The 27,622-nt window shown below is 39.0% G+C and overlaps 1 protein-coding gene across 1 annotated transcript; it reads left to right on the top strand.

The window, feature by feature from the left end:
* The first annotated feature begins 3,142 nt into the window (after positions 1-3,142).
* On the top strand, positions 3,143-27,622 carry LOC129769470 (BSD domain-containing protein 1-like). Its single transcript, XM_055771767.1, has 4 exons — positions 3,143-3,756; positions 3,878-4,462; positions 26,048-26,199; positions 26,388-27,622. Exons 1-4 carry the CDS (start codon positions 3,743-3,745, stop codon positions 26,876-26,878), a joined length of 1,242 nt encoding a protein of 413 aa, XP_055627742.1. The 5' UTR covers positions 3,143-3,742; the 3' UTR covers positions 26,879-27,622.

Below are 27,622 nucleotides of genomic sequence, written 5' to 3'. Positions count from 1 at the left end.
CAGAGGGTATTTAAAAAAATAAAAATGGCTTTTTACGGGGTGTGTTCGGAACTGAAAAAATAAAATTTATTAAAAAATCATATTTATATGTTGTTTTTTGAGGCGTACATACATTACCTAGTTGTATAATTATTGTATCATTCAATTTATTTCGATGAGAATGCTTTAAAATATTTCAACTGATACTCTTACCACATTTTAATTTTTTTATTCAATGTCCAGTTTCTATGGCGAAGCTTCATTCGTAAATTACACACTTTTCATCATTGGTGGAATACGACCATAAATGTTGTTATGAATAGCACAGCAAGTTATGATTACAATACTAATGGGTTTATTCTGATAATGCAAATAATAACGACATTATACATACACCGATAAAAATGCATTATAAAATTTGTCCACAGCACTTTCAGTGTCTATATATATATATTTTATTCAATTTTCAGTTCGTAATTTCTATCCCATTCGCCGTGTTTATCATAATGATGCTAACATTAATAACATTATATATGAACCTCCCACCTTATATATGAAGTCTCCCACCATTTTAGAGACATCTTAACATTATGTTCAATTTTTAGAGCGTAAATAATCTGTCAATTTTTTCACTGTTTACATTTTCTTGCCACAAATCGTTGCCACTTTTTTCTCTCATGTTCCACTTCCCAGCAAACATTAAATCGCATAACAAGCGTGTATATAACATCATATGTTCTAAATTTTGGTTAGCATATAATGCGCCTAACTGGTATATGCATGCAAAAGTGGAGGCCATATACATACATGGCAAATGCTTACCGAATTAGTTTGGATGAATATGCAACTTTGATCGGCTATAATAGCGATTATGTTGAAATTGAATTGCGATCTAATATGGATATATTCATGAATTGTCAACGCACCTAATACCACTTTTGCCATACTCATATACGATTTATTACAGACATAGAAAAAAAAACAAATGGCGCAAAATATTTTCGTAAAATGTTTATTATAGCCTCACGAATCGCCATTTTTATATATGAGTATTTATATTTGTAGATATAATAATTATTCAATTTACTTGTGTTGGGAGTGGAATATAAATGGTTAAAATGGCACAGATTGATGTTTGGTGAAAACTGCTCCGATATGGGTTTGAACTCCGGTTGTCTGGATTATCATTCACACGCTATCTCGCGCGGCTATCTGAAATTTAATTCAACAGCGGTTAAAACTCATACATATGATTCGATATGATATAACCTAATACATTCTATGCAGTAGGATCAGTCATTCCTGGTTACCGATTTTATTATTCAACTATGTTCCTAAGAAAAGGATCTTTGATTTCCCTATCATAGAAACCAAATATAATGTGCTCCCGTGGCCGAGTGGATAGCGACAAAACCTAACATGCCGGGGGTTCGGGTTCGATTCCCGTTCTGGTCGGGGGAATTTTTCGTAAAAGAACTTTCCTCCGACTTGCACTGTGGTCACGCATATTCTAGAGCTTGCCACTCAGAATGCATTCAAGGCGTGTTATTTGGCATAGAATTCTCAACTAAGTACTAGTAAAAACGACGCAAGTAATGTTACGTTGAGACGGTGAAGTTCCTCCAGGAACGTTGGTGCCATTTAAGAAGAAGAAGAAGAAGAAGAAGAAGAAACCAAATATATAATATCATTGAACCGGAATAATAAAAAATAAATGAATATCAATGAAACTATCTCAATTTTAAATTATTTTTATTACAATTTTCACTGTACAATTTGTTTTCACAATCATATCCAACTAAATTGTGATTAATATTATAATAAATATAATAGATCAATCCCGCAACCTTGCACAGCGATGCGATGCAATGTACCAAATTCGATGTGGTATATATATAAGATTAGCGTTCAATGGCGTAGTTCACTTCATTTTGCTGAATGTTTCATTAGAAGGGATGTTTGCCGTTGTTACTTTCATCGAACATCAGCAATTTCGAGTGCATTTCATCATTTTCGAGTGCATCAGCATTTCATTGACATTTCAATATGATGTAATATGTTCTTTATTAAAATCTAATATGATTTACTGTTTCATGATTTTCTTCAGCATGCAACACAATTTACTACAGTACTGAATCGATTTGAATTATACACTTATACGATACACAAACTGCATCAGCGTAATATACGCATATGATGCGGATTAAATATATTTTACGACAATGTACATCATAAAATTGATGTTTATTATACCAAATTGCGACTTAATCTGATAATGGTATATAATATCATGGACAGACATACTAGCGTTGTACGTGTACAGTGTTGTACAGGTACCATCGTACCATGACAGACATACTTTGGTTGTACATTGTACCGCATGTCAAACTGGCAATCAGAATTTTTTCCGATTTTTACCACATATTTCAATGAAAAAGGTTTTTATTTAGCGTTCAAACTATCAAACATAACAAACAAGTTTAAAATCTGAGTTAATAACTCAAGAGAAAGTCAATGAAAAGAACGTTTACCAAGTGTTTTGATCGGTTTGTTCATGCTACCCACCACTAACCGTCTATGGCGCTGCGCACAGTGCAGCTGTAGCCATGTACAGCGGTAAAATAGGTCGGTACAGGTACAGCGATTGTACCGAGTTGCTTGCATGGTTCTAGCGCTGTACATGGTGACAGACATACAATTTTCGAAGTACAACGGTAGTACAGCTGTATGTCTGTCATAAGTATAGAATCAGGTTTTTACATTTTATGCGATTTCAAATATACATACTTTGATTGATATTATATGCGATAATGATTTATTATGATTTCTTGTAAGACTTAGCACGTGCAAAATTATACGATTCAATGTTTGATGGGTTCTCTTCTCTGGTACTATGTACAACCAAAGTATGTGTGTCATGCTATCGTGGTACCTGTACAACGCTGTACACGTACAACGCTAGTACAGTTGTATGTCTGTCCATGGTATAACGTTGACATTATTATCCGCCATGTTCTATATGAATCGCATTCCAAAAATCGAAAATGGAACACACCATGAAATTGTACCTCCAGGTTGTTCATATATTTTTCCTCAGTATATTATTAAATTGTTGAGTTTCGCCCTTTTCAAAAATCGCACAGAATTTAGTACCTCACTTTTGACATCTTCAATATTTTCGTTCGGGCGATGCTCGTCGTGTACTGCGTATAGAACTTTTAATATTTGCTTACTTCCGTAGGCTTAATTTGGTGTCCATTTAGTGCTTCAAACAGTTTCGAACTAAAGTTTACCTACTTTGAGTTGTGGGTAACAAAACAAGATCAAAGAAATCTGTTCACCTATCAATACCGCAAAGATTGTTGTTTCTGCGTATTTCCCTTTACCACCCAGTCTGGCAGTCGACATCAGAGCAGCTTGTTGACAAACTTTGGCAGGGGCTTGTGTTTTGTACTAGGGATATCACTGTCTCTTTCATCTGCAGCAGCTGTACACAACAATCCAGTTCTCGCTACTTCGTTTGTGTGTGCGTGTTTACAAAAAGTATTGAATGACCTAAGATTGTGAAGGGAGTAGAAAATAGTGCACACTTTAATTATTGAAACATCGAAATTCCGTGTTTGAGGATGCAACTGTGAAGTAGTTCGTAATTTCATTGTGAGTGAGAAAGTTCTGAGAGTTGAAGAAACTGTAGTCAGGTAAATTCCGTCACTTGAGCTTGGGAGAGTGTTCATTTGCAGTAACTTGCAAAAAGTGTGTCGATATGGCAGACAAAAGGTGAGAAAATTTTCTCCTGACTGAAACCCTTCCGCGTACAATGCGTGTGTTTACATATGCTGAGATTATTACCTGATAACAATATCTCTTCGTGACTGATTTTTTTTTTGTTTTGGTGCAGGTTAACGGATGACAAAAGCCCAGAAAATGAGGTCAGCAGTCCTACCGGAAGTACCTCCGGATCGGGAAGCTGGTGGGGCTCCTGGCTGGATACAGCCAAATCCAAGTCAGCTACGGTATTGGAAGCCGTCAAGAACGATCTGACGGAACTATCAACAGCAGTAAAATCGGAAGCCACCAGTGCAACGGAGGCACTAGGCCGAACCCTCAGTCTTAACGAGCCCGATTCCACGGTTGGTGCGATGAAAAAGAGTTTCAGCTCATTCCTGGGACAAGTAACCGAAGCGTTGGTGCCTTCGTTGGAGGAGGAGGAAGAGGCAGAGGATGTTCTGATCACGTACGAGGCAACCGAAACGATGACCGGATTCTACAAACATTTGGCCGATTTACAATCGATGGAGAACACTTACCTGGAGGAACCATCGGACGAGCTGAGTGAGAAATATAAGCGCTGGATGGAAGTAGTCGAACAGGAACAGTTTACGGAGCCGCTATTAGCTCGACACTTGGACAGAAGCACTATTTTGAACGAAAAATATGCTGCCTTCGTACCAAGTAAAGTGGCACACATGGACTTCTGGAAGAGGTGAGTGTTGTTTGTTGGTTCTGCTTGCTCGTGGATCACAAATAAGAAATATGCATTCTATCTTCTATGTAATCAGTACTATATATCACCGAACTGATTAAAATTAGACAGCGCTTTGTTATATTTAGCAATCGAAACTAGTACTTATCTCTTAGGCAAATATTTAGTATTTCCGTTTGCAATGTGTGTGTGTGTGTTTTTCTTTAAATATTTGCATTTTGAATTCAGCGAATGCTGCATATCATTTCTTTAAACAACATAATTAGAACAATACCTCAAACTTCAAATTGGAAATGTCATCCTAAAAAAGGTCGTTGGCTACAAAAAACTTCTTGACTAAGCATTTGCTAGACTGCATTTTTAAGGCAACGAATCTGTATTTAAGTTGTTATGTTTACCCTAAACGGAGGTAGAAAAAAACGCTGTTCTCATTTCTAAGCTTTTCTCCTACTGATAAACACTAGCAATTTTTCATACGATTATGAAGAAAATGAAGAGTTGAACGACAACAACTTTAAAGAAACATTGATTACATTGGTTACCTGGGTATTTCAACTTTCGTTTCTTAACGTTAAGCAAATGCATCTCTTCCTTGATTTATTCGATGTGCGCTAAAAGTTCCTTTCTAAGATAATGTTTGGCGTTTCGATTTTGCCTCAAAGTATTGTTTATAAACCTTTTGAAAGTTGAGGAACTGTAATTAGCGATTGTATTTCACTTATCGTATTGAATCGTTTTCATTCGGCACGGTGTCTTCTAATAGAACACATTGAAGCACCAGTGCACAGTGGCGAAACGCTGGCCATCAGGTTAGAGACGAAATTGGCGTCAGCTGTTTCGTAACATTTTTCCTTTCTTGCTATAATATTCAAGTGCTTAAATCCCACATTTGAGCGCAATATAATAAAATCTGATTTTTAAAATGATTTTTCAAAGCTTGACATATTGACGATTTTCGACAATTTTTTGAAAGAAAGTACATTACTTTGAAATGCTCTGCAGCTTCAATGATAGCTTGGTTTTTTTGGCGTCAAAGGAAAAGTAGTTTGAAAAACTATACAAAACAAATCTTTTTCATCAGATATTGTAAATTTTATGCATAATAAGCTCGACCCAAAAAAAAATCATGAAAAACTGTGATTTTTTTTGTAGAAAACCAGCTTAAAAGTTTGGTTGTCGCAGTTTGCCGCGTTTGTGACAGAGTTCAAAATTTAGGTAAAAATAAAAGTTTTTAATAAAACACTGTCCAACGCTGCGCGAATTGTCGTTTCAGTGAGAAAAGCGATAGCATGTTTTTTTTAACTATATTTGTTTCCAAATTTGAATTTTATCTAGGATCCAATTAAATCAAAATCATAATAATCCATTGATGAACATTTTCGTATCTCAGTAATCTGTAGAGGATGAAATATAAATTAGGGTTAAACATCATAAAATATATCTTTAAAAAGTTATAAAAAAAAGAATAAAAGTAGGGTAGAGTGAAAAAATATTTATGAAATCGAAATCATATCAAACCAATTTATCACTCAGAGCATATTAAAAACAATATCTATTGAAAAATTCAGTCCTTTTCAATTGTCGAACAAGATTCGCTGTCACACAAGTGAACAATAACCCGTTTGCAGGTTGATTTTACCTCGTACTCCTTTGCAAACAGAAGTAAAGCACTCAGTTCGATGTATGAGAAAAAACAAAGAACATCTGTGGCATTACTGCCTCTCTTCAGTTTCATTTGCAACGTTGTGTGATTCCGGTGTCAATGTTTCTACGATTTGTTCAAAATAGATATCAGATGTATTTAGAAAATTCATAATTTCGTTGAGTTTCATTATGGAGCCTTCAACATCAGCGGTACCACACAATTCAACGCCGAGAAATTTGTTAATTCATGGTTTGATACATGTATTTTAATATTTCCTTTTAACCAAAGGAACCGGATTAGAAAGACAAAATATCTATGAAACAATGAAGTATTGAGAATCACAAGACGAAATGAAAATAGCAGCGAATGAGATTTTTCCTGCTGATAAGTATAATGATTTTTTTTAATAGAGATAATGATGGTCCCATCTCATTCCCCTACAAAGGTTTGAGCGGAATGGGTTATCTAATTGATAATAATTATATTACGGTATTTACATTATTCATCAACAAACCAGTAAGCAAATTAAATTGAAATTAAAACGGACTGGTTATTTCGCAGACATAGATTACTAATCGAAAGAACAATATAAGCCATTATCTGATCGTATTTATTTCATGGCATATTGTTACCTTCTCAGTAGTCAAATAAATTATGAGAGCTTGAGGATTTCATGTCTATTAGTTGGAAGGTAAAACTAGAATAAGCACAAATCTAAAAGCATGTCACTCCTGCTTCTGGCATGGCTACTGTGATCTATCAACAGTCATGGTAGCCAAGGTAGCATCTCCCCCTCTAATTTGATAGCAGTGGTAATCTTGAAACTTGATTGGTGGCCGGGTTGATCGCACGGGTCGTTGCAAAGGTGTCAATGTCAGAATCGGCTGGGGAACATCCATTGACAGTAGAGTTTCATCTCCTTCACTCGACAACGTATCTTGAAGATCAAGAACCTCGGCTGACTCAACGTGCTCCTCATCGGATGTTGGTTGATCCAAGTTCAGGACTTCATTAGGTGTTGGTTGATCGTTCTGGATCGAAGATTGGGTTCTGTCCAGCTGAGGTGTTGGTTCAGCTGGAGTAAGTCCAAATTCGTCAATCAAGATAGATAATGGTGCTGGTGCAGGAGCAACTTGTTCCATTCCCGTTCGGAGTTGATCAATGTGCGAACGTAGCACTTTGCGTCGACCAACTTGGCAGTCCAATAATATGTTGTAGTTGACGTTGCCAATAGCTTCGAGCACAACACCGGGTATCCACTTCCACTTATCGTTTGCAGAGTAGACTTTGGCATAAACTCGAGCACCAGCTAGGAAACTTCGCTTGACTGGTTGATGTTGCGGGTGAAATTCTGGTTTGGGTGACGGTCGTAACAGGTCCAAAGTTGTCCTCATCTTGCGTCCAAGCATTACCTCGGCTGGAGATTGTCCACTCAGAACCGCTGATGGAGTGGATCTGTAGACGTACAGGAACGTTTGAAGCGCAGTAAGGGTTGACCTCTTTCCTCCGTCGACAATTTTCTTCAGCGATCTCTTCAAGGTGTCCACAAACCTCTCCGCTTGCCCGTTTGATTGTGGATGATACAGAGCTGTACGGAAATGGACGATCCCAAATTCTTCGCAGAAATCACGGAATTCAGCACTGGTGAACTGGCTTCCATTGTCCGACACAATGACTGTAGGAATTCCAAATCTTGCGAAGCATTCTCGAAGAAATGTGGTCGTTGTGGAAGTAGTCGGGTAACGAGTTTGCAGTATTTCCGGCCACTTTGAGAAAGAATCCACCACAACTAAATAGTATTCTCCATCCACAGGTCCAGCGAAATCGATGTGGAGTCGTTGCCAGGGTCCTTCAGCTCGAGGCCACGGTTGTGGTTGAGCATGTGGTGGAGATTTTGCAGCATTCGCACAGCTTGAGCATCTACGAACGTAGTTGGTGATGGCTTCATCTATTGTCGGCCAGAAAACGATTCCACGAGCGATAGCTTTTGCCCGTTCGATGCCAGGATGTCCTTGGTGAACTTGCTTGAGGATCCTTTTCTGCAGGCTTTTGGGAACTACAATTCGATCCGCCATCATGATACAGTCGTCAATTACGGAGTAGGAATCTCGACGGCTGAAGAAAGATCGAACTTCTACATCTTCGATACCTTCGCACCGTGATGGCCAGGAACCTTGTGTGTAGGAAATTACCTTCTGGAGCACGGCATCCTTCTTAGTGGCGAGCTTCAGGCTCTTGTGGGTGACTGGAAGATCTTGAATAGAGTCATGGAAACAGGAACTAACGTCATCTTCGACTCGAACCATAGCGATGACTGCTTCTTCGTCGGGTTTCGGATGGTTGCTGATAAGCTGGGAAAGTACGTCAGCGTAACCGAAATCTTGAGTTGATACGTATTTGATGTTGATGGTCGATGCAATGGTTGATGGTCCGTTTGAAGCGTGAACCGGCGACCCCACAGCAAACGATGGAACTTCGTGCAAGCAAAAACTAATGCCAACGCTTCTTTTTCGATTTGGCTATAGTTCTGCTCTGCTACAGTCAGCGATCTCGATGCATGTGACACAGCCTTGATGATGCCGTTCGGAAAACGATGAAGAATAACTGCACCAATGCCAGTTTTTGACGCATCTCCTGCCACGATAATCTCTTGCTCTGGATTGTAGTGGGTGAGCAACAGACCAGATTGTAGCACTTTTTTGATGTTTTGGAAAGCGTGCTGACACTCCTTACTCCAATCGAACTTCGTGTCCTTTTTCAGAAGGTTGTCTAACGGATGGCGTAGTTGGTGCATCTCGCGGACGAATTTGCCGTAAAAGTTGACTGCACCCAAGAACGAGCGCAAGGTGGGAACGTCGGTTGGTGCGGGCATTTCCGAAATGGCTGCAATCTTGGCTGGATCGGGTTGGATACCTTTAGCAGAAACGATATGTCCAAGGTACTTGATTTGATCCTGGTGGAATCGGCACTTCTCCACACGTAGACGGAATTCATAGTCACGCAGACGGTTGAAAAGCATGTGGATGATTCGGTTATGATCCACGGGAGTCTTGCTGTGCACCAGAATATCGTCGAGGAAAACTTGTTGGTCTCCAGTACTGCGTTGAGCCCAGTCGAGTAATCGGCACATACACGCACTTTTCCCCCCGGTTTCTTGACAACGACGATGGGTGCTGCCCAGTCCGAAAAATCGACCGGCGAGATGATGTCCAACCGCTCGAGTCGATCCAGCTCCTCTTCTACCTTTTGGATTGCATGAAAAGGCACCGGTCGCTTTGGTCGGAAAACGGGTTGGGCATCCGGCTTCAGAGACAGTGAAATTTTCGTCTTCATGCAGTGGCCCAAACCATCTTGAAAAACTTCAGAATATTGCTTAAGGAAGTGCTGATCAGAGGAAGGCGAAAAATTGGAAAGATTCACCTGTTTGCAGTTGGCAGCAAGCGGCTTCGACCATAAGTCAAACGCGTCCAACCAGTCCAGTCCGATGACGTTCAGATCTTCAACTGATGTGATGTAGCAGACCGATGCCTTCGTAGTTTTCCCGATAGTAACCGGGCAGGTGAATTCGCCAACCAATTCGAGTGGTTCCCTTGATGCCGTTGATGCTTCTACGCTAGTCACCGTTGATGACGGTGAGCCAATCATTTTCCACGTGTGTGTGCTGATAACGGTGATGTCGGAACCACAGTCCAATTGGAGCTCGGCCGATTTTCCGTTGAAATTGACGGTGATGAACCTTCTACGGCTACGGACCTGCTTCAAGATTTGAATAACCTTCGTGTTGAAAGGCTTCTTTTTCTTGGAACCAGCTTTCGACTCCGTAGTTGATGACTTGGAAAAACAACCACAGTAGCCGTCTTTGTGGCCCACTTTCCCGCACTGTTTGCAGGTGTGCTTCGAAAATTTGCAGTCCTTCACAAAATGCATTGCGCCGCATTGCCAACATGGTGATGGAGGTGTCTTGATGTCTGCTGATGACTTCATCTGGTTGTTCGGCTGCTTCTTTGACTGCCGAACTGCCTGGACCGCTGAAGATGTCAGTTTCTTCTCGACCAACGCCGTGTCGTGTTTAAGATTCGACAGTCGTTGGCACTCGGTGACCAGTCCTGCCAGGTTGATGGTTTCAGCTTGATCGGACTCGAGCTTCGACAGAAGTCGGGTCCTGACGTCGGTGTTCTTCGATGACTTGAAACCGCAGATGAACACCAGGCTCTTGAACTGATCCACGGTGAGCTGCTGAAGTTCAAAATCCTCACATTGACGGTTGACGATTCCAGCATACGTTACGAAATCGTCGGCTTCGTTCTTCTCAATATTGAGGCAGTCGTAGCGCTTGCTGAACACAGATTTATGCTGACCAAAAATCTGCTTCATCTCGTCTACAACTTCGTCGAAGGTGAAATCGCGTGGGTGGGACGGCAGCAGGTAGTTGAGGAATTTCTCGTGCACCGGAACACTGAGACTCCGCAGCAAAAGTCTAACCTTCGCGGCATCGTCCAAGCTTCTGCCATCCTGCCTGAATAGATCCTCGTACTTAGAAAACCAGCGATCGAAAGTCAACCCGTTTTCCGGATCGAAGTGAAACTCCTTAAGGTTGGTCGCAAGGGATTCGAGAATTTTCTCTGGAGCGTTTTGCTGTGTTGACGTTGCTTGGTTACCGGTGAACTGTTCCAGTAACTTCATCAAACGGCTGTTTTGCTCGGCCATTCGCTGCATCACAACGGACAACGGAATTTCTCCTCCACTTGCTCCAGCTTCGGATCCGGCTTGAGTTCCATATTCGGTGGTCATCTCGGAAGAATCTTCAGGCTTCAACCTCGTCGCCAAAAATGTTACATTCTCAGTAGTCAAATAAATTATGTGAGCTTGAGGATTTCATGTCTATTAGTTGGAAGGTAAAACTAGAATAAGCACAAATCTAAAAGCATGTCACTCCTGCTTCTGGCATGGCTACTGTGATCTATCAACAGTCATGGTAGCCAAGGTAGCACATATCGAGAGAATTTCTAACCCGGGAAGACCCTAGACCGATCGGGAATTGAACCCAATACCTATGTCAGTATTAGCCAAGAATTTACAAGGGAATTCCCGCTTTATCTTATACCCGGCCACGATGCTGTCGTTTCCGAGTTCAAGCAGCTGAGCAAACCCAAGCCTAATTCTAGCCGATACTTTAGGCCCATTACTTATCCCAAGGCATGTCAAGAAAGTTTCCAACCCGAAAAAATCCTTGACCGATCAGGAATTGAACCCAATACCTATGTCAGTATTAGCCTTGAATTTACAAAGGAATTCCCGCTTCACTGGATACCCGACAACGGTCTGTTAATCGTTTTCGAGACCAGACAGCTGAGCAAAACTAAGCCTAATTCCAGCCGATACTTCAGGCCCTACATCCAACCTGGAGTATAAACGTATCAACCTGAAATCTGCAATGAGATCCGCCATAACACAGGAAAATCTCGTTATAATTATCTGTTGAAAAGATAAATTTACGAGTATTCCGGTTGAGCTATCCCTAGCTTCATTCCGTTTTCCACATTGAACTCCTTGGAATACTTTTATTTTATTCGCGAAAAACTACTTTTGCTTATGCTCGATCTCAAGTCTTTCTATGTGCGTCAACGCGCGCGGGCTTAAACTATTGCAGACTTCACAATTATTTTTTAAATTTAATTGAAGAATTAAATTGAAATAAAAACAAAACCAATCAATACCAGCAACAGCGAACACGTTGTTTGGTCGTGCGAGTTGTATCTTGTCGCCAGATCGAATTTGGAAAACTCCCTTCGGGCTCGAGGAAAGCAGCCCAATGTGCCGGTGAGAGATGTGTTGGCTCGGTTAGATCTTGATTACATGTCCCAAATATATGTTTTCCTTAAAGCTATCGATCTTCAAGTGTGATTGTTCTTACATCCTTTTCCCCTCCTTTTCGTCCTTTGCGAGCTATCGGTTCCCTTCCAACTAACATTAGAATAGGTGAAATTATAAATACATGTTAGATGTAAGGATAGTTTTAAGAATTGAGTGTGAAGTGTGAGTGTGAATGAGAATGTGAATGTAAATATGAGTGTGAGTATGAACATTGTTACAATCTCCTTACATTCCATCCTTTTCCTAATGAAAATGTGACACCCTTCTAAACTCGAGTCGACCGCGAGTATTCGGTTTCCTATTTTATTAACCATAGAATTAAGGAAACATGTTAATATTTTCTACAGCGTGGCTCCTTTAAATCTATGTAACTGAGCCTGTAAAAATAAACGGATTAATAAAAAAATACCATCATCATAGTCTTAAGATAAAATGATAAATTAAAAAAAAGCACACACTCACACACAATAGATAATACATTATTCATTATATGGAATCATGATGATGGTCCCCTTACAAAAGTTTGAGCTGAACGAGCTCTTGTTGATAATGATATTTATATTGAAATTTACTGTACTATACAACTAGCCAGTTAGCATATCATAAAAAAACAAGAAAAAGACGGACTGGTTATAACACAGACATAGATTCCTAATCGAAAAAACTACTCGAATCATCATCATGACGCATTTATTCCATGGCATGTCGAGGAATTCCCAACCCAGGAAGACCCTAGACCGATCGGAATTGAACCCGATACCTATGTCAATATTAGCCTAGAATTTACAAGGGAATTCCGGCTTTTTCAGATCCCCGGCCTATGTCAATATTAGCCAAGAATTTACAAGGGAATTCCCGCTTTTTCAGATCTCTGGTCACGATGCTATTGTTTCCGAGTTCAAGCAGCTGAGCAAAACCAAACCTAATTCTAGCCGATACTACAGGCCCATTACTTCTCCCAAGGCATGTCAAGAAAGTTTCCAAACCGAAAAAATCCTTGATCGATCAGGAATTGAACCCAATGCCTATGTCAGTATTAGCCTTGAATTTACAAAAGAATTCCCGATTCATTGGATACCCGACAACGGTCTGTTAACCGTTTTCGAGACCAGACAGCTGAGCAAACCTAAGCCTTATTCCAGCCGATACTTCAGGTCCTACATTCAACCTGGATTATAAACGTATCAACCTGAATCTGCAATGAGATCTGCCACAACACAGAAAAATGTCGTTATAACTATCTGTTGAAATTACGAGTATTCCTGTTGAGCTATTCCTAGCTTCACTCCGGTTTCCACATTGAACCCCTTGGAACGCTTTTATTTGATTCGAGAGAAATTTGATTTTGTTCAGTCTTATGCTTCTCTATGTGTGTGAACGCACGCGGACTCAAACTATTGTTTAAAGTTAAATTTGTATGTACGACTGTAGAGAAAAAAATTGTAAGGAGTTGTATCTAGGACACGACCGCATATTTTCGACGTAGAACTACGCAATGATATTATGCAATCCACTTGTTTACCACTTCGAATATTATTTTAGAATGCATGGAAATTTTTGTAATAGATTATGTTCTTCGTTACAAATAAATTTGATGAACTCCTTTTACGTTTGACATGATGCCCGGGACACCAAAATATGTGAACGGAAGAATTGTCAAACGATCAAACGGTTCTCAAAACGCGAAAGTTCATTCACCTCTAGTATCTGAAATGACGATTTTCCCTGGCTTCTCAGTTTAAAAGTACGTTTTAGGGAAATATATTCCGGTCTGCACAACGACATGCGAGTGCAAAAGTACTCAACACTAGAGACGTCGGTTAATCGTTCGATTAATTCAAATAATCGAATATCTGCAATTTTATCCGAGTAATTTTGTATCGAATAATGAAAAATCAAAATATGAATACATCGAATAATTATCACAGTAATCGCGATTAATGAAAAAGGAAACAATTTTTTTCAATAAATACAGTGCAAAATTTAAACTTTGGTTGTCGAAATTCATCGATTATGCTAAACCACTTACGGTTGAAGCATAAAAATAATTCCCTGATGGTGGAGGAGACTGGGGAGAAGAATTCAGCGTCTGCAGGAGTAAATAGCGGAATAGAAGGATGTGATCTAATCTCCCGTACTAAAGTGGTAGTATTCAAATTCAGAGAGCCGAAGAAAATACTAGTGGTCAATGATTCTACAAAAATACTTCTTTTGAACTAGTAGTTATAGGGACCAAGTAGAAATTTTCAAATAAATCTGCTATTTCAACAACATTCGAAGAACAGGTAGTTTTGAACACAAAAAATTGTATGTTGGTGCAATTAAAATATTTTGCATCATTTGCATGATGTGCTCTTTTTTCAATCGCCCGCAAAAAAATCACGAAATGGTAAATTTATCAATCTACTGAATTACCATTCAAAAACTACTATTCTGCATATTCTGCATATTTTTTTTTTATAATAAATGTCTGTTCATCTCGATTACAAGAAATAAATCTTCGCTCGATTAATCGAATTCTGAAAGACAATTATTCGAATGAATCGATTATTTGGCCCCACGATTAATCGATAATCGAATAAACGAAAAATTTAGACATCTCTACTTAACACCAAAAAACAGGAAGTGGGTTATATCTATGGTATAACCGCAAGGGTGACGTAGGACTATCGTTGATTTAGAGATCATTTGTATGAAGTTGAATCTGAATTCATTCTGAATGAATGAATATTTGGAGAACTTCGAAAACGAGAGCGTTACGTTGGAGGCACAAGGTTTTATGCATCCAATATTGGATACGGAAATATCCTACTGATGGGGAAGAATAATCTTCAGAAGCTATCCTGTTGATTGCGATTGATTGAAAAATCACAAAACCTAATGTATTTGGTCACAGTGTTACATGGATAGAAAACATTAAAATAAACTCTTTCATATGAATGTAGTTTTAAATTCCCAGAGGAACTGGCAGATTATTTTCAGTAACGATTAGATATTTCCACATTTTCCTCGATACTGGAAGCCCACCAGTGGTTAATGCTAACTCGATAACCATCTGTTAATAGCACTTGATTGAAACATATTTGGTCACAGTGTTACATGGATACAAAACATTCAAATAAACTCTTTCACATGAATGTATTTTTAAATTCCTAGAGGAACTGGCAGATTATTTTCCGGATCTTTCTCGATCCAAACGGAAAGAATTCCGTGCGTGTATGTGTGTGTGTGTGTGTGTGTAGCGGCTGCTTCGAGATCTTCCCGGGGAACCGTTTGTAGCATCACTCTCCTCCTGATGGATTCCCTTCTGGCCTAAGGTGCACAAACAGGCTCTTGGTGACACCGTTCATCCGCGCTTTCATGATAAATGAAGAGCTTCACCACAACAGCGACAACATGCTCCAATCGCTGTTCAATTAGAACTGAGTGGATTTCCGAGCGGCTCTCGCTTATATACCGATTGGTGATTTCAATAGCCTATTTTGAAAGCAAATTTAAGACTATTGAAACATGTTTTTGGATCAGAAAGTAACAAGTATAGAACGCGTAGACATTTTATCTTTCGAATGAAGTGTTTATCATACCATTTCGTTCAGTTGTTTAGGAGCTATTAACACTCAAAATCTCGGTCTCCGGCGTAACGCTTTCGTTTTCGAAACTTTGATTTTACACCCCGGTATAGAAATGAAAGACGTAGTCCTACGTCAAAATACCCCCGACTTGCATGTATATTTGCAGGTACATTAATTTTGAAGTTCGTGTTAGGGAAACACAATTCAGTGGGCAAAAATACCCCCGACTTACATCTTTTTACAAAGCGGATTCCCCCAGGCACGTTGATTTAGAAGTCTGTGTTAGAGAAACACAGCTTGATGGAAACAAAAATACCCCCGACTTGCATGTATATTCGCAGAGCGTATTTCCTCAGGTACATCGATTTTGAAGTCTGTGTTGGGGAAACCGTAAATCGGGCCAATCAAAACTTGACAGTTAAGGCGTTTAAATAACGCTTGACATTTTACAGTTATTCAATTGTTCATCTCATGGAAAATAATATTTTATTAATTGCGATAGACGCGTATTTCCTATCAATTGATGCAAACATCTTTCCGATCGGTTAAGAAATGTTAGAGTTATAAGCATTCGAAATATGGGTAGGATTAGCACACCAATCCGCAGAATAAATGTATGGGAAAAAGGTTCTTCCAGTTTTTCTGAATTGAAACCGTTTAGAGATTAGCGAATTGTAATGTATAGCATATCAAACAAATCTTAGAGAATTTCCGATTCGATTGGTATGCAAATCATGAGAATTCGTTCACAGTGAAAGTAGTTATTAACGTTAACTTTATTTCATAAAAACGTGACCTGTATTCTGATTTGGCACCCTTCCTGAAAGATGTAGTTCTACGTCAAAAAAGTACGACTAAAGTTCCCCAAACGAATAACATACCATCATCATTATAGTCATAAGATAAGAAACACAAATATCCGTTATAACTTCGTCATCTTACATGCTAACATTGATTAACATTGATTCTATATTGGGTTAAAAATCCAAATCATACTTCAAAAACTCTTTACAGATACTACGGAACATTCGAAAACTTGTTGCTGTCTTTGCTTCATTTGGTAATGTATTGTAAAGCCGATATCCTTTGTAAGAAAGTGAATTTTGGGTACAGGACATTCGGAAGTTCATATTTGTATTTGTTTATTTATTTGTTATCAACAGGCCTGAACAAGAGTGCCCTAATGATATACTTAAATCTAACTTAAATTCTACCTAATATCTAAGGGCATTAGAAAAAATTCTTTTCAGATGTGAACGGGTCAAGTTAAAATCGTACGAAGTGTACGAGCGGTTAAAAACTCGGCACATACTTGAAACGGGTTCATTATACCCGTAATTAGTGCGTAAAGAGGGGACACAAATGAATGTATGAGAGCGCAAAGTTCGTGTCCTTATAATAAAATTAATTAATTGGAGAAGAGTAGAACAGTCGATGTTTGAGAGGATCAGGTCTGATACTAATATCGCTTTAGCGACGTCTCTACGTAGATTTAGTGAGTCTAGTCCAATTAAATTAGAGCGATTTTCATAATTTGGAAGATTTGAAGGATTGTTCCAAGGCAAATTTCGCAGAGCAAAACGAACGAATTTGCGTTGAATCGCTTCGATTCGCTGAACGCCATTTTGATAATAAGGCGACCATACCACACAAGCATACTCGAGGATTGAGCGGACCAACGCACAATATAGATACTTTAAACAATATATGTCCCTGAAATCTTTCGTAACGCGAAAGATGAATCCTAGGACTCTGGATGCTTTACTGGTGATATAAGCTACGTGTTCTTTAAATGTTAACTTAGAATCGAGAATGACGCCAAGATCTTTGATGGACATAACCCGGTTCACAATGACATTTCGTAATTTATACGGGTTGAGTTGCTGCTGTAGGTATGCTGCGTCATCAAGACAATTAACGGTGCAAAATAGTTTGAAATCATCTGCGTAAGAGAGTTTGTGGCACTTCAGACAGAAATTAATATCGTTGAGGTAGAGTAGAAAGATGTAAGGGCCAAGGTGACTTGAGGTACGCCAGATGTAACTCGAAATGGAGAAGATACAGTGTCACCGATTTTCACTGACATCACACGATTGGTCAGGTACGAACGTAGCCAGTTCAGAAAGTTGCCATGAAATCCAAGACGTTGTAGTTTGACGACGGGAATTTCATGGTTTATCTTGTCAAATGCAGCTGAGAAATCTGTATACACAGCATCAATTACATGACTCACTGACATCCATTGCAGGCATTCGAGCATAAATCTTCGTGGAGTTAGTCGATCACATCTCAACATCAGGCGCATCGCCTTGTTTTGCACAATTTGCATTTTTTGCATTTGCCTCTTATTTGCAAGAAATAGCACAGATGCACAATAATCAAAATGTGGAGCAATAAGTGCTTTATAGATCGTGATTTTACTTTCAAAGGTCAAGAATCGATTAATTCTACAAAGCACTCCATATTTTTGAGCTGCTTTTTTTATAGTATAGTATAATTTCACTCATAAAAATAGTCGATGAAATACTAATCATGGTATAGTCAATCATTTTCGTACCTCCACAGATCGAATAGTAAACACATATTTTGAAAAGAAGATAGGTAATTGTAAAAAAAGCTTCTAGATGAAGTAATATTTCTATTGAAGTACACAATTATTGAATCAGGAAAAGATGATTATGAATCTGATGGCAGTGATGAAGAAGAAGAAGAATCTCGTCGTGTGACACACATCATATAGAGTGAAATATGTACATTCAAATGCCCATATCAAACTTTGTTTATGTTTGCCCCAGAAAGAATGACAAACATTTAAAGAAAGCGTATTTTTTGGGAAGAAATATCAATAACTTTGAGTGGAGTTGAGATATTGACAAGTTCTGCATCGAAAAATATTTTTATTAGTAAGCTCTAAAAGTCTTCTGAAGACAGTTTGCATGTAGAATTTGAAATATAAAAGTTAAAGTAAAAAAAGTTTTTCCATTGTGTCCCTAACGCAACTCAAAAAAATCGGTTATTTCAAAAAATAGAAAAAAAACATTGTTCTACAAAGATGTCTCAAATAACTGGAGCTACAACATTGTCGAACTATGTTTACCTCTATCAAAGATAAGAAATTTGTATTTTTTATTTCATCGACAATTTTGGTCACCCTATTTTTGATAACATAAAATTGAGCGCTCTATCCTATGTAATAACTTTGTCGAACACAGTTTTTGTCTAGAGTATAACTGTCGAGCTCTAAATGCTAATTTCCACTTAAATGCATCTCCTGGACCATTGTGCAGTGGTAAACTATCGTCGAAAAGAAGAACGTTTGGACATCTTGTGGGTGAAACTCATAGGTGCAGCGGGAATAGAATGTACAAACTTGTTTGACTTTGTCAAAGGGATCCTCATTCTATCGCATGGCAATGCTAAATTGGAGCGAGGTTTCTCCGTGAACATAAAATATTTCGTTGTAAACCAAAATGACCAGAGTTTGGTAGCTCAGCGCATTGTCCACAATGCCATCTTGGATGCTGTTGGAGTTTTAAATGAGGGGCTTAGAATGCAAGGGGTGTAAGTGACTTGATCGATTTCTCTTCATCAACTTTTTCTTTAGTTAATAACTCAACTGCAAAAACGTTCCAATTTAAGTTTGCTATAGAGTCCGATAGATGAGGTTCTGACCTATCTTCCACATTGCCAAATACAGTACGGAATGTATTTGCAGCTAAGTTATGACCAAAAGAGAGAGTCGATGTAGAGAAATCGATCAAATCACTTACACTCCTTTCATTCTAAGCCCCTCTAATGTTGAAATGACAGAAAAGTGTCATGCAAAATGCAAAGATCTCTCACGAGTGTTACGTCGAAGCTCTCAAGAACTCAAATCATGAAGATGCAAATAAGAAGACCGTAGAGGAACGGAAGCGTAGAGTAGCGCAGGGAGCATAGAAGTTAGAGGTCAGAAAAGTCCAAATAACGGGTGCTTCAATAGGGATGCTACAAAAGTAGACCGATAGGGACAGCAAACGGCGCCATATTTTTTCCCGCTCTCTTGACATTTTCTTCAGTAAGGTTTTCCATTTCATAATGAAAAGTAAGGTTTGCTATTTCATAATGAAAAGATACCGAAATTCGGAGTCAATGCCCTCAACTTTAAAAGCGCTACGTCCAATTTATGTTCGTCATAATCGTCCTGCAAGATCAACAATTGAGTGTCTGATGGAAAATTTTGAATCTACAGGCACAGTACAAAATGTTCCCTTGCCAGTGAGACAAAGAAGTGCCCGTAGTGTCGAGAATATTGCTGCCGCTAGCGCATCAATTGAGGAAGACCCAAATCAGTCTCTCACACGTCGTTCTCAAGCGTTGGGCATCTCTGTGACGTCGTTGTGATGAATTTTGCTAAAAGTTCTTGGCCTACATTCTTATAAGATTAAATTGACGCAAAACCTGAAGCCGCTTGACCACCAGAAGCATCGTCTGTTCGTAAAATGGGGTGAGCAACAACTTGAATATGATCCGGATTTTCATCGAAAAATCATCTTCAGCGATGAGGCTCATTTCTGGCTGAATGGCTTCGTTAACAAACAAAATATGCGTTATTGGTCAGGCAGCAATTCACACGTACTTTATGAGTCACCATTGCATCCCGAAAAAAATAAGGTTTGATGCGGTTTATGGTCCGGCGGCCTCATTGGGCCGTACTTCTTCCGTGATGATCAAGACCGTCACGTTACTGTGATTGGAAATCGCTACCGCTCAATGATAACCGAATATTTTTGGCCCGAATCGGATGATATGGATTTGGACAATTGGATGATATGGATTTGGACAAATTGGCTCACAAGTTTGGTGAGCATGGTATCTCACGAAATGGACCAGTCAATTGGCCGCATCGGTCGTGCGATTTGACGCCGTTAGATTATTTCCTGTGGGGCTACGTCAAGTCTGTGGTCTATACCAACAAGCAAGCGACGATTGATGCACTTCGTACGAATATCGAACGTGAAATTGCAGCAGTATCGGCCGATTTATGCTTGCGAAACGGTGGCCATGCGAAAGAAATCGAGTTCCACGCATAATGGTATCAAATGTACTTTCACATGAATAAATTGAAATCATTGAATCATTGATATCCAAAACCGTTTTTGTTTTATTTAAAAAAACTTGAATCGCTTGAATCTGATGTACAGCTTCGATTCATTGTTTCCAACAATCTCACTATGCCTCACTCCTCAGTATACACTTATCTGAATATAATAAGTACAAGAGTAAGCTTCAAAATCGGTTCAGCAATGACATTCTAGCTTGATTACGAACTTGAAATTTCATGGTGGGACAGTTATGCATCAACATGGGACAATTGAACTTGATATTGTTCTCTGAAATATGGGAACAAACCAGAAGTTTTTTTTATGTTTTTCCGAAGGATTATGCATAAAACATCGTTTTATGAAGAAGTGAGACATCTGCAACACCTTTGCAGAATAGAAATCTATTTGTCATTAGGCATTTGCTAAAATTGCTGTACAAGTGTTCTGTTGAACTTTATTTTATTCATTTTAATTAGTTCGTTCTTCCAAAACAGAAATGAGTGCTTTAGCCCTGTTGAAAGCTTGACATGGAATTCTTGTACTTAAACCGATTCTTTTATTATGGATCTACAAAAAATACACGGTGAGACAGTTTTGCCTAGAATACCAACATGGGATAATTTGTCGTTTTTTTTTTTGAGATTTTTGCGATTTTTTTCAACGAGAAAATAAATTACTATGATTAAACTGATATCACAGTTTTATAAGGTATATATTACGTAACAAACAAGAAATAAATTGGTGTCAATTGGACTTTGCCCTGAATAGCCGCAACCGGTTTGTTGAACCCTTGCAGCCAAAACCTTGTAAACTGGTGGGAGTATTATCTTTTTTTTTCTAGTGGGCCGATTTCAACTAATGATTTTTTTACGTAATATTCGATATATTTCCTGTCATTGTACGTAGGGTTTTTGACGAAATGGCGACATTTTTGTAAAAAAACAGGAAGTGGGTTATATCTATGGTATAACCGCAAGGGTGACGTAGGACTATCGTTGATTTAGAGATCATTTGTTCGAAGTTGAATCTAAATCCATTCTGAATGAATGAATAAATGAATATTTGAGGGACTTCGAAAACGAGAGCGTTACGTTGGAGGCACAAGGTTTTATGCATCCAATATAGGATACGAAAATCCTTGTTCTGAAGAATAATCTTCAGAAGCTAACCTGCTAACTGTACTTGATTGACAAATCACAAACCCAAATGTATTATATGGCTATTTTATGGATAGAAAACATTAAAATAAACTCTTTCGCTTGAATGTAATTTTCAATTCCAAGCGGAACTGGCAGATTATTTTCCAGCAACGATTAGATATTTCCACATTTTCCTCGATACTGGAAGCCCACCAGTGGTTAATGCTAACTCGATAACCACCTGTTAATAGTACTTGATTGAAAAATATTTGGTCACAGTGTTACACGGATAGAAAACATTCAAATAAACTCTTTCACATGAATGTATTTTTGAATTCCCAGAAGAATTGGCAGATTATTTTCCAGCAATGATTAGATCTTTCCGGAACTTTCTCGATGCTGAATGGCATCCAAACGGAAAGAATTCTGCGCGTGTATGTGTCGATCCTTCGTCGCCACTTCCTCCAGCACGTTAGGCAACGATGTTGTCTTGTCGATGTCCTCACGAAAAATGAATGTGTCTCACCACCAGAATATCGCTTAAGTATGCTTTTTGTGTGTGATTGAATCGAGAGAAGGTGTGGTTTACGATGGCAATTTGGAAGGCAAACTAGAGGGGAATGAACTCTCTGAGCTCGGAACTTTCGGCGACTGAGCAATAATCGATTGCGGGCGCATACAATATTGGATACGGAAATATCCTACTGATGGGGAAGAATAATCTTCTGAAGCTATCCTGTTAATTGCGATTGATTGAAAAATCACTAAACCAAATGTATTTGGTCATAGTGTTACATGGATAGACATGAATGTATTTTTAAATTCCCAGAGGAACTGGCAGATTCTTTTCCAGAAAAGATTAGATCTTTCCGGAACTTTCTCAATGCTGAATGGCATCCAAACGGAAAGAATTCCGCGCGTGTATGTGTGTGTAGCGATGTCTTCCCGGGGAACCGTTTGTGGCATCACTCTCCTCCTGATGGATTCCCTTCTGGCCTAGGGTGCACAAACAGGCTCTTGGTGACACCGTTCATCCGCGCTTTCATGATAAACGAAGAGCTTCACCACAACAGCGACAACATGCTCCAATCGCTGTTCAATTAGAACTGAGTGGATTTCCGAGCGGCGCTCGCTTATATACCGATTGGTGATTTCGATAGCCTGTTTTGAAAGCAATTTTAAGACTATTGAAACAGGTTTTTGGATCAAAAAGTAACAAGTATAGAACGCGTAGGCATTTTATCTTTCGAATGAAGTGTTTATCATACCGTTCAGTTGTTTAGGAGCTATTAACGCTCAAAATCTCGGTCTCCGGCGTAACGCTTTCGTTTTCGAAACTTTGATTTTACACCCCGGTATAGAAATGAAAGACGTAGTCCTACGTCAAAACGCATTTTTGCCTCAAAAATCGAGACAAAAACATTCACCAAAATTTTATTTTCCAAAATATCAAAAAAAAATCTTACGTACGATGACAAGAAATTTAGTGAAAAATCTGGGAAAAACTATTTCATCAAAATCGGATGGACCGTTCCGGAGGTAGAACTCCCACCAGTTTGCAAAACTTAGTTTCGAGAAAAACGCGTTTTAGAAAAGAATTAGAAATTAGAAAGACTAAGGTCCACTAATTGGCTTGTAACTTTCGAACGGAGCTTCGGACAAACCTGGGACAAAAACTACAGTAAAATAGACATCCCAAAGCATATTTTAGGCCACAACATTTTTTTTTCAAGTTTCCATAGTGCACTACCCCCTTAAAACTGGTATTCACAGTCTTCAAAGGCGTCTGAATAACTCGAGAACTAATCAAGCAAATTGAATCAAACTTGGCATATAGAGGTTCTAGGGATCGATAAACGTTTCTATGGTGGATCGACACTCCTCCCCTCTCTTTAAGGGGAGACTGCTATACAAATGAAGCACAAATTTCTGCATAACTGAAGAACTAATCAAACAAAAAGAAGCGAATTTGGTATATGGAGGTTTTAGGAGGCAATAAATGTTCCGGTGGTGGTTTGACCGAATAATTTATTTGTATGGCAGTGCCCCTGCTCTCCCTAAGAGCAGAGGCGCTGCCATACAAATGAAAAACAAACTTCTACATAACTCGAGAACCAATCAAGTAAATGGAGCCAAATTTGGGATGTGAGGGTTTTTGGGTACGAGAAATGTTTCTATGATGGTGTGACACCCCTTCCTCCTCTGGAATGGAGAGCGGGTCCCATAAAAATAATACACATAAAGGGTGTGTCACATCAAATTGCATCACGGAAAAAACGCTGTAGAAATTCGCCCAGTAGACCGATCCTTTTGAAAATTTTAGACAGTAAAATAAAAACTATTAAACAACTTTTGGCATTTTCTTTTTATATTTCGAGCCCAAGCCCGTATGCTCGCACCTTCCTCTTTACCCCGTCCATAAGGTTCTGTACAACGTCAGGTTGTAGTTTTTTTTTTTTTAACAGAAATCCATTTTCTCTTGAAGTCCGCCTCCGATTTGACAACTTTTGGGTTCTTCCGGAGGGCCTGCTTCATAATAGAAAAGAAATATTGGGCGAAGCTCCGGCGCGTTGGGCGGGTTCATTTCCTTTGGCACGAAGTTGACCCCGTTGGCTTCGTACCACTCCAACATGTCCTTTGAATAGTGGCACGAAGCGAGATCCGGCCAGAAGATGGTCGGGCCCTCGTGCTGCTTCAATAGGGGGCGCTTCGCTTTCCGCAAGAGCAGATCGCTTGCCACACCATGTACTTTTTGGCAAATTTGGATAGTTTCTGCTTGCGAATCTCCTCCGGAACGCTGAATTTGTCCTCTGCGGAGAAGAACAACAGGCCCGGCAGCTGACGAAAGTCCACTTTGACGTAGGTTTCGTCGTCCATTACCAGGCAATGCGGCTTCGTCAGCATTTCGGTGTACAGTTTCCGGGCTCGCGTCTTCCCCACCATGTTTTACCTTTCGTCGCGGTTAGAAGCCGAATGAACCGAATGGACGAATGAACTTGACAAATTCAGCTTATTGGCGACATCCCGGACCGAACTTCTCGGATCACGTCTAAACTGCTTAACTACGCGCTTGTGATCTTTTTCACTGACGGAGCATCAATTTTTGCCGTTCTTCACCTTCCGGTCGATGGTTAGGTTCTCGAAGTATCGTTTTAGTACTCTGCTGACCGTGGATTGGACGATTCCCAGCATCTTACCGATGTCCCGATGTGACAACTCCGGATTCTCGAAATGAGTGCACAGGATTAATTCACGACGTTCTTTTTCGTTCGACGACATTTTTCCAAATTTACGAAAAATTTACAGTGAAGCATGGCCAACGTGATCTATACACTCTTATCTGATTATAAGCGAAAGCTGAAGATATAATTCCTAAAAATTAAATTTCTACAGCGTTTTTTCCGTGATGCAATTTGATGTGACATCCTTTATTTCAATCAAACATATTCCAACCAAACAAGACAATGAAAATATTCGGAAAACTCTGAAGGAAAATGGGAAAATTCGAAAAATTCAATACGATATGTTCTACAGTTACATGTTGACAAACGTTGTTAGTCCAATTAATGTTTGCGCTAACGAAATTGTTCTTTGTTCGAAAGTGGAAATGGATTTTCATGTGATAAAATGCACTCCTATATCGTCTTCTATCTATATAAATAGAGAAGGATCGCCGAATGTGTTGATAAGAGCCAAACTCGGAAAAAGGAATTCTTCGATTTAGGGCTGTCTTTATTCTTTTTCTGTATCAAACATTTATGTAAAAAAAACAAACATGTAACAGAGAAACATGTTTTTTGTAAGTGGGTGAAAAATCTTGCACGAGAATTGTGCCTGAAAATAATCTGGTATTATAATGTCGAGTTTTGGTAGAACTACTAGGAATTTTCTAGTAAAAGGTAATTTTAAAAGGTAGATTAGAAGATCAATCAATGGATAGTTCTGCGTTTGGACCCATGAACGTGCGTTTAGTAGGAAAAAGAGAATTTTATAACGAAAAATAAATTTTGGGCGGGACGAAGTTTGCCGGGTCAGCTAGAATAATATAAACATATGTTTCATCTGGAGGCGATCTGGCGTAGTGGTAATATCCATGCCTCTCACGCTAAAGGTCACGAGTTCAATTCTCACTCCCGACATTCTTCCAAAAATGGAAGTAAAAAGTGACGAACCAGCCAAATGAGTTGAAAATCACTATAATACAGATAAAAAAAAAAAATATGTTTCATAAATACATTGAATGCACTCAATAATGATTTATGTATTTTCAGATATCTTTTCAAGAAAGCCTTGCTTGAAGACGCGATGGCCAATGCTGAACTTGCCGAACGGAAGGCCAAAGCAGCAATTGCCTCAACCGAAACAGTTGCCCCACAAAAGGTCATCGTGCAAACTGATCAACCCAAGCGGACTATCGAAGAAAGTGAGTGATAGTGATAGAAAACAAAAACGTATATTTAGTTTGTTGTAGATAGACGATAGTTTACAGAAATTAGAATTTATTTATAATTCTTTATTCGAAACCCATGTACTATCTTAAAATTCCCCCCAGAATTAGTTTAGAATAATAGAATAGTTTGCAAAGATCTAATTAATCCTACCACTTATCAGATATCATTCCGGAGGAAATTGCCGCCTGGACGGAGGAGTTCGATGCATCCAACCTGGAACTATCCGAGGAGGAACAAGCTCGCTTGCTGGAAGAATACGAACAGGAAATCAAGGAACGCGAGAAGTCCATCGCCTACGGAAGGATGGAACCGGTAGACGAAACTCTGCTCATTCAATCGGACATTGAAAAGACTCCTGAAAAGATGCCGCCATCGTTCAATACTTCAACTCAGCAGAAAAACGCAACGAAAAAAACTCAATCGCAACCACGAAGTGCTGTTAGTAGAAATATCATCCAACAATCACAACCTGCAAAGGGTGGAAACCAGAAGACCGCAAACAGAACTGCAACCGCCGGCGGTAAGCAGAAGCCCTCCACCCCAGTGAAAGCGCAAAACGAGCTGACGATTGAGAAGAATCACTTCACGGGAGATGATGTTTCTTCCTCCAATTCGGATGAAAGCTGGGAGAAAGAGTTCGATCTGGAATGAGCGAGATAACCAGTTTTCGGCAGCCGACTAATTTAGCGTTTTTGATGGACGGTGAGCAGTAGAGATTTTCCTCCATATCCATGGTTTTTAAGATACTTGACGTTCTTTCAACTGTACATTGATGAACAAGATTTTCGAAGTTCACTCTCAAACGAATCAAGCTACTCCATTGAAACGAAAAAAAAAGATGTTTTGATAACTTTGCACGGATAGAGCTTAGCCAATAGATGATGAGGCTGGAATCCACAGAGAAGAGGGAGGAGAAAAAAACATGCATTTTTACAAATCAGTTTTGTAAATTTTAAAACCTTGATAAACTTTCTTAAATCATCGTTAAACTGTTAATTAATGATAGACAATGTGTAAAATCTGTGTTTATTTTTTTATCTCGTATGAATAAAAATATATATATTTACTTTAATCTTCAGGAAATAGGAAAGCGTTCTATACATCCTACGCTAAATCTTAGAATTATATTTGATTGATGAAGAGAAGAAAAAATTACAAACATAGGTTACATAACACGTGGGGGGAAAGAAACCCGTTGTATTGTGTTTTTGTCTGAGATAATTAGTAGAATGATTTTAGTGTAAACTGTATGATAATGCTACAGATGATAACCGATAGAAAAAAGAACCGCATGTGTGGTGAAATTTGATGAGGACGGTTCAACATATTTTCACTGTCAGAGTACATGGTGAGCAAACATAAACGACATTGAATAATATTTTACTACTAATCAAA

The sequence above is a fragment of the Toxorhynchites rutilus genome, chromosome 2 (genome assembly GCF_029784135.1).
Source record: "Toxorhynchites rutilus septentrionalis strain SRP chromosome 2, ASM2978413v1, whole genome shotgun sequence".
NCBI lineage: Eukaryota > Metazoa > Arthropoda > Insecta > Diptera > Culicidae > Toxorhynchites > Toxorhynchites rutilus.
The sequence above is the reverse complement of the archived record's forward strand: the minus strand, read 5'-3'. Positions and strand labels throughout refer to the sequence as shown.